The sequence below is a fragment of the Salvelinus fontinalis genome, chromosome 37 (assembly GCF_029448725.1).
Source record: "Salvelinus fontinalis isolate EN_2023a chromosome 37, ASM2944872v1, whole genome shotgun sequence".
NCBI classification, from domain to species: Eukaryota; Metazoa; Chordata; class Actinopteri; order Salmoniformes; family Salmonidae; genus Salvelinus; species Salvelinus fontinalis.
In genome coordinates, this window is record NC_074701.1 from 8,289,891 (window position 1) to 8,298,427 (window position 8,537).

The following is an 8,537-nucleotide window of genomic DNA, read 5'->3' on the forward strand; positions in this document are numbered from 1 at the left end:
CGTTGATCCAATCCCACCCTCCTCTTTCAAATTTCAGGTGCAGTTTGGAGCCTCATTTCGTCTCTCCATGGAGACTCCAGCGTCTGTGCTGTGATGTCCCAGATGCGCTTTAAAACTAATTGAAATGGTCCCGTGGTATATCGTTTATCGGTGGAAGCGATATAAATCGTGGGACCCCTTGCTGTGAAGAAAATCAAAATTCTGGCCATTGTGAATGTTATGATATGCGCAGCCCGTTGTAAAGTGGACCCGGTAACCCACCTAAGGAGCAATTAACGGCCTGGCAGTCAATCTCAAACCCAACAGAAGTCATCTTAGATTTTTAATATAGAAGCAACCAAATAAAGAATGTGTGTGTGTGTGTGTGTGTGTGTGTGTGTGTGTGTGTGTGTGTGTGTGTGTGTGTGTGTGTGTGTGTGTGTGTGTGTGTTTATGGTCAGGGAATAACCACTGACATAACAGCAGAATATTCTGCCGGGGAAAATATTTGAATTCTCAGATACCTGGGAGAGTTGATGTTTCTCTCACACACACAGAGAGAGAGTGAGGGAAAGAGGCCCACTCACAGTGAGAAGACAAAGCCGCTGTAATCCGATTAGAACCAATTAAGCGTGAGATTCTAAAAGCAGCAAGAGCTGAAAGCCTCAACTCGCCGAAGACATCTGGACACTCCCAGAAAGAGAAAGGCAGAGTAGATAAACTCAGATAGGGATGGTGTGGGGGAAAGAGGGGAGTGAGTAAGAGAGGTTGTAGAGAGAGATAGTGACTGTTAAAGTGGATTTGCCGGTCCCTCAGACATACAGGAAACTCTTCGCGTCCTCAGCATCCTCTCCTCCTCACGCCCTGGACCAGCACAAGACAAATACACAGCAGGTATGACAGACAGATGGAATATCTATCATATATCTACCATATTCTATCAGACAGGCTACATGTTTCGTATAATTTACTACAATTTATTACTTTTTTTTTGCAAGAGACATGTAGGCATTATTTCTGATGTGTCTCTTTAAAACATTTGGTGAGCGCTGCCCTGTCCCATCCTTATGGACAAATTTGATGAGGATTCTCCTCCGCTAATAACTTTGGTGTGAGCACATTGCATGCTATTTCATGTTTTATTCCAATGTTTTATAGCCCAGTGATTTGGTTTGTTACGCAAATTACTTATTGTTCGTTAATTTCGGACGAATAGTAGGGAATTTTGCGGAGGTTTTTTTCTTTTCTATTTTGTCAATAATATGAACATTGTAATAATTACAAATGACTAGGCTTAAAATTGTTTTATTTTGGCCCGTTCCACTGTCAAATATTGACTCGTTATTCTCTGATTTGCGACTGAAATGATTTGATTTCTTTTCAGATTTCTCAGGGACATCGGGCTTTCGTACACAGCTCCATAGATAAACAAAGCCCATAAAACCATCATGTTTTACTTTCATTGTCCCCCTCAGCTGGATGGAGAATGCTGTCGGACTAATAATACGTGTAAGTAGACCATAGCCTAATGCTGCAACTTTTGGGACCGCTTCTCCATAGATGGGCTAGAATGTGTTGACAGTTTTGATTTGGAAATACTAAATGTAGGCTACATCAGCCTATAACTTCTATTTCCTTGCAATTGAGCTCAAATATTTTCAGCTTGACGCTAGCTCGGAATTTGCTGTAAGAAGAGTGGTTTAAGGGTTATGACTCGTGACAACTGTAAACGTCTGAATAACATATTTGTATCCACTTTATTTCATTGTGGCAAATAACGTATGTGTGTATTTATGTGTTAGCATCATTTCGTGTAAAATACTATACAATATATATATTTATGTATATATATTACCGCATGTTCCATAAATGTTTTAAGCGGTTGTCGCAAGTTAATGCTTGCCTCTTAAGATTATACTTGTTTTTGAAAAAGCATGTTTAAATAGCGTATTTTTGTTTGTTTTATGAACCCACCCGTTTGAAGTGTGTGTGTGTGTGTGTGTGTGTGTGTGTGTGTGTGTGTGTGTGTGTGTGTGTGTGTGTGTGTGTGTGTGTGTGTGTGTGTGTGTGTGTGTGTGTGTGTGATGTTAGCCCCGGGGCTGAGGCGGGTGTGTTGTCCCGTCTGCGGCCACAGATGTTGGGTGTCATGCCTCTCAGACCGGGACATCAATGTTTCATGGCTCTAATAAGAGGAATATACAAGCAGATTATAGTCCGTTTCAATGGGAAAACCTATTTACTGACATCCTAAAAAATGAACTCCTGCTTGATCCCTTCGTTTTGATGTTTTCGCTGTAAAAATATGTTGCAAGGTGTTTCTATGTCAGGTTTTGACTGAAAACAAACACAAATGTATTGCATTTATTTATATAAACAAGTGTTTTTATTGAAACATTTCTTCGATGACTTATGTTTTCAGTAAACACCAACGGGTTTGCCAACCATGCGTCAGCAGGTGATTTTGATGACGGCTTTCTGCGGAGAAAACAACGTAGAAATAGAACAACATTTACTCTACAACAGGTAGCTAGCTATCAATTATAAAACTCTGGACTGCTTAAAAATATCACTCTGTACATTGGTTATAACGAATTTAATCTAATGTGAGCAAAACCATGCATTAGGCTAGCTAGTTTATACAAATGTAGGCCTCATATTTCCATAATATTGTTGATAACGATTATTATAATGATGCTTCTCATTATTTCCGCCATAATAATAAAATGTAACCTATCACTTCCTTATTACTTGAACTTATTCTAGTTAATAGCATTTTTTTGCCTAGTTACGCTATTCATAGGCCAATATATAGGCCTATCGCTTCTGAAAGTAGGCTACTTACCAAAACAGGTATTTTGTAGATGTTGTATATTTCGTTCGAAAACCAACACACCAACATAAATATACCATGTTGTGTAGTGTCATGAATAATAAACTCACGTAACTTTAAAACTCTTAATCTAATATTTCTCTCATTCTCAGTTGGAAGCTTTGGAGGCTGTTTTCGCGCAGACTCACTACCCGGATGTTTTCACGCGCGAGGAACTGGCCATGAAGATCAACCTGACGGAGGCGCGTGTCCAGGTGAACACGCACGCTCACGCACACACAGGAATGAAGCAGTGGGCTCTGAGCACGTTTGACCAGAGAGGGTAAATTAAGGCACTCTGTCATTCTCCCGATGCTCTTTAATAACATCAACATAATGGTGAATATTAGATCAGGTTGATTAATCGGTCATTCATAATTAACCAGTGATAATGTTCTTCACTAATTTGTCCGCGTCTCAAAACAAAGGCACATAAAAAATACATCATACATGTGCGTCCTTTTCCGCAGCTCAGAAAAAAAAGCTAAAAGGGATGCTTTTAAAAGAGGGTAGTAGATACAAATGTTAATTAAGACAGCATTAAATACGCGCTCACACACACACACCCCTTTACATTGTTATTATTATTTTGGGGCAATTTATCACTGCCCTGCCCTCCACATATGTGTGGTTATAAATGTGGCCAGTTGTAATTCAATTCAGTGTGTCCTGTATGTAATTTTCTGCATTCCAGATTTGCTTTTGGGTTTTGTTGTGAGCGCAGATCTAATTGTAGGAAATATAATAGTTAGGCTTTGCTTCCCCTGGGTCATCTTACTATTGCTTAAAGCCGACAGCGCGCGGGATAATGGAATCCCGAGCTGTAAATTAGGGATTGTAAACAAATTATTCCGCTCTAATCCGATTACAGCATTCCTATTATTAAATCTGGACATGAATCGGCTGCAGCATGCAGGGATATTAAACTTACATTATTATTAGAAAATAAATGTCCTTTCTGTTGTAGTGTTGTTGGCCCGTCTTTATTGTATCGTGTCAATGGGTTTCCCTCTCCTTAAAGCAGGTGCCAAATGGAGATTAATGTAGCAATTACCAGCCATTCAGAGAGACGGGATCACGACTCTTTAGCTGTAAGGTGCAGGGGTGAGATAGCCTGCCTCACAATCACAACAAGCCGCTGTATTGTTTTCCTGACACTAAACTAAACTGTTGTCCTTTTTTCGTACATTGACTGAATGGGATTCGTTTTTTTGGTTGTTGACGTCCTTGTACCTAGGCTTTTGCACAATGGTGACTGTTCTGCCCCGCACAGTTGCTCCACCCCATTCCATTCACACACATCATGATTAATGCGTGTGGGAGTGCAGTCTTAATCGAATCTGATGTTGTCAAACAATCACTAAATAGGGGAATAAACGACTTCATCACAGCTCTCTCTCTAAAGCGCCCTGACTGTCAGTGGGAAGTCATTAAAATATGAGAATGAAAAATTGCTCAATTAAATGTTGTTATAGGCAATGACCTTCTTTCAATTAGGATATAGAAGTTGGCAGTATGTGGCGGGCTGGAGACTATGGGTGGGTGAAGTTTGGGAGAAGTCGCAGTGCAAAGTCACTCAGGCAGAGAGCTTCGGTCTGACACACACGCACACACACACACACACACACACACACACACACACACACACACACACACACACACACACACACACACACACACACACACACACACACACACACACATCTTTATATTTATATTATCATGATCTAAAAATGACATATCCTTTTGATGAATTTGATGACAAGACACAATAGACCCTGTCCATATTTCGGTGATGAGACATGGTTCATGAAATCTATCTGTTTTCTGACCAACTCGATCTTACCTTCTGCTCCTGTGTGCATAACTACAAAGATGCTGGTCTGGGTTTGTAATATGCCAATATACATCACAAAAGCAGGCACTCATTGGACTACTTTAGATAGTACACGGGAGAGAGATTGCATGGCGCAACAGTGAGTTTTTAACCTCCTCTCCTCTCCTCCTGTTTAGGTGTGGTTCCAGAATCGCAGGGCCAAGTGGAGAAAGACAGAGAGAGGGAGTACAGACCCTGACGGAGGGAAGGAGCAGATGAACGAGGGAGGCACTCCTCCGTCCAGGAGTCTGAACTCCCAGTCTCCTGTGGATCAGAGCAGGAAACAGAAGGAACCTTTGGAGATGCAGCAGAGGTAAGAGGACAGGGACAAGGACATAGGTGCATGAAGACAGGGTTGGCTGTGTAGCCTAGCATAGAGTTTGTGGGGAGCCTTCCCCTCCAGAGTTAGGCCTCTTCTTTTCCCATTGGCCAGTGACGTTGAAGCTGTCCATTGTCGTGTGGTGCTGAATGTCTCGAATTTGGGATTCTGATTTAGCAACAGTCCAGTGTGCTTAAAACCCTCTCTCCCAGTGGCCAGTAACATTACAGCCGCTGTCCACTGTTATGTGGTGCTGAAAAGCAGATCACAGGGTTCTGCTCTGTGGTGCTGAAGTCTCAGACCAGCCACTATTTGCTTGTTGTTTACTTCGGGACCTTCCACATGTGATTCAGTCACCACAAATGTTAACCCACTCCTCTTCCCCTCCTCTAACCCCTCTTACCCCCCTCACTCCTCTTCACTTTCCTTCAGTTGCAGGATAACCATAATCTCTCATCTCCTCTCGGAGTCATTTTAAACTAACCACCCTTCTCTCTCTGACCTCCAGTATAAACCGAGCGGTGGGTCCTGGTGGACCGTTCTTCCCCTCCTGTCTACCAGGAACCCTCCTGAACTCGGCCACCTATGCCCAGGCTCTGTCACATGTTGCCACAATGAAGGGTAAGTTAACACAGCTAACAGTTAACATAGCTAACACACTTGATGGTTAGAGGAGGAGGGTGATGATTACGATAGTGATGATGGACATACTCTGCTGTAAAACAATATCCTGACCCTGTGTGTGTGTGTGTGTGTGTGTCTTACCAGGAGGTGGTCTGTGCTCATGCTGTGTTCCTGACCCCATGGGCCTGTCCTTCTTGCCCCCCTATGGATGTCAGGGCAACCGTACGGCCAGTGTGGCGGCCCTGCGGATGAAGGCCCGGGAGCACTCCGAGGCCGTGCTACAGTCAGCCAACCTGCTGGGGGCCGGCCATGGGCATGGGACTGGAGTAGGAGGCATGTCGGTGCTTGGGGTGTCTGGGGCTGGGTTGACGAGGCCCGGGATGGGCCCTGCCCTGGGAGTAGTATCTGGATCAGTGTTGGGCGTCTCTGGAGCCGTGGGGAGAGGCTCCAGAGACGAGGCTCCCAGCCCAGGCTCCAAGACCCTGACTCAGGGTACCGGGTCTGACAAACACCCCCTCTGCCCCAAGGAACCACTGGAGAAAAAGTGAGTGTGTCTGTGTCACTGCCCAGAGGAGACAGACGTACAGACAGTGTGGATGTACAGACGGAAGGACTGGGACTTAAAACTCCTGTGGTGTGAATGTGCCTACTGTTACTATCCCTCTACCTACTCCTCCTAAAGCACAACTATGGACCTAGTCCTATTACTACTGGAGCAGGGAGAGGAGTGGTTACCCAGATATCATACTCTATGGATTCAACTATCAAGATATTGTATGAATGTGATTTATTTATTGTGGGTGAATATTGCTGAATATCGCGGGGCCGTTGTGGTCCCCTTATAAGCACACATACTGTACGTAGCTCATGGACTCTACATGGACTCTGAATAAACTGTGTGTGATGGAGACTACCACCCTGGCTAATAATGTGAATCTGAGGCATTTCCCCTTCTCTCTCATCTTGGCTACACGCTCTCCCGTGTGTATTAGGCTATTGTGTTACAGAAAGTCACCAGACAATGTGACATGTTATGTTCCTCTTTTCTTTTTTTTCTTAAACACATGTAAAACACAATGTGAAATATTGACACTTCTATAGTTTTCACTAGAGTCATGGTCATCGGTGTTCAGGTTTTTAAGCCAGCGACCAGAGAGAACGCTAGCTACTGATTTATTTATGTCTCGTTTAACTGACAGTGGCAGTGTACATGAATCAACGTATTTGCTTTTACATCGATGTTAAAGTGCCACAGTTGAAGCTAATGTTGCCCTGTGGTCCCTTGGCTACGCTAACAGGGTAGGCTAACAGATATGATGACACAACAGTGGTGTTGATATCAGGGCTTTTGCTAATAGCAGTCTGTTAGCACGTCCGTGGCGTTACTAGCGCTAGCCGACCCTGGATCACTTTAGTCCTGTTGTGACATGTTCTCTAAAACAATTAAAGATGTAGTCTCTCCTGTTGCCTACCGCCACGGCCATCTGCTCCTATCCATTATTCATCAGTTTCCCTTAAAGCTGGAGAAACTAGAGAACGCCACTCATAACCTCCTCTCTCTCTCGCTCGAGACGCATCGCCAGGTTACAATAGCCCATTAAACACGATACATGCTATTTATTAATACTAAAATGTATATTTACAAAACGATAGGCCTTTAAACCCAGAGGCTCCTTCATGGTTCATCAGTGATTGTTGATTTATTAGTTTAGCCTGTAAAAAAAATATTAAACCTCTTTTCTGTGTTGTCTTTCACCAGATCGGCTAATAAGACATAAACCAATCAGATTGAGAATACTTAATCGTAGGAAGAGAGAGTACACAGAGACCAGGATTTAGGCTGATTCAATTTGAGTCCTTGAGGATTTTCAGGAAATTACTTTTGATAATCAATAACACAATTAAGTCAACTACACACACATTAGCATGAATAATTGATGGTGAATTATGTATTACCACAAAGTACTGGGTTAATAATTAATGATGAGGGAGACACCCCGGTGACATGGAGGAGGGAGATAATGTCAGAAGTCCTGGCTCGAGCACTCACACTCTTTTATTCTCTCTATTCTTCTCTCTTTCTCTCCCTCTATTTCTCTTGTTCTCGATCTATTTGTCTCTATATTTCCCCCTGTATCTTCTTTTTCTTTCCCCCTCTTCATCTGTCTCCTCTCTCTTCTCTATCGCTCTCGTCTTTCACAATGGAATGTTCTGCATGCTGTGCATAGTTCACATATATTAATAAAGTGAAGACTTAATTGGATCTTTGAGTCGTCGAGTTCTATTGTTATGGAGTGAAGACTTCGTTGAAACTTTGAGTCACTGGGTTATATTGTTAGTGTGTTGATATCAGCAAGACCACTCGTGATCTGTGGAGGCTGCTGCTTCTTCTTCTATCTTTATGGGTTATTTTGTTCTACGCTCTTTAAACAAGACAAGCAACATCTTCTATGAAACAAATAGCCGTGCATGTAGTTTGAGTTTGCATGATTATGCTCTAAAATCGGAGTAAATTGCGATGCTTCTATCTAAAACCTTGGACCATTATTTAGTGATTGAGTTTTCCAAACCACTCATGTAACATTGATATCTTGGCCAGATTCGTGTAGTGAGGAAAGGCAAGTTCAACAAATTATTTGTATTTTTGCATTACGCCAGTATTGTTTTCTTTTTCAGAATATAAAAAAATATGTATACAGTACCAGTCAAAAGTTTGGACACACATACTCATTCAAGGGTTTTTCTTTATTTTGACTATTTTCTACATTATATAATAATAGTGAAGACATCAAAACTATAAAATAACACATAGGGAATCATGTAGTAAACAAAAAAGTGTTAAACAAATCCTTCTTTAAATAATGTAGATT

At 42.3% G+C, this 8,537-nt stretch overlaps 1 protein-coding gene across 1 annotated transcript; it reads left to right on the forward strand.

The window, feature by feature from the left end:
* Positions 1-584: 584 nt before the first annotated feature.
* drgx (dorsal root ganglia homeobox) lies at positions 585-7,930 on the forward strand. Its single transcript, XM_055901811.1, has 7 exons — positions 585-873; positions 1,364-1,488; positions 2,399-2,502; positions 2,962-3,063; positions 4,862-5,037; positions 5,552-5,664; positions 5,812-7,930. The coding sequence occupies exons 2-7, from the start codon at positions 1,428-1,430 to the stop codon at positions 6,213-6,215; spliced, it is 960 nt and encodes a 319-aa protein (XP_055757786.1). The 5' UTR covers positions 585-873; positions 1,364-1,427; the 3' UTR covers positions 6,216-7,930.
* The last annotated feature ends 607 nt before the right edge of the window (positions 7,931-8,537 follow it).

What these genes read in the sequence shown, in the direction of transcription:
- drgx (XM_055901811.1), top strand. Translation starts at nt 1,428, where the DNA reads ATGTTTTACTTTCATTGTCCCCCTCAGCTGGATGGAGAATGCTGTCGG. An exon ending in CTGTCGGACTAATAATACGT is followed by an intron (nt 1,489 to 2,398) that starts GTAAGTAGACCA and finishes TTATGTTTTCAG; the next exon opens with TAAACACCAACGGGTTTGCC. An exon ending in TGACGGAGGCGCGTGTCCAG is followed by an intron (nt 3,064 to 4,861) that starts GTGAACACGCAC and finishes CCTCCTGTTTAG; the next exon opens with GTGTGGTTCCAGAATCGCAG.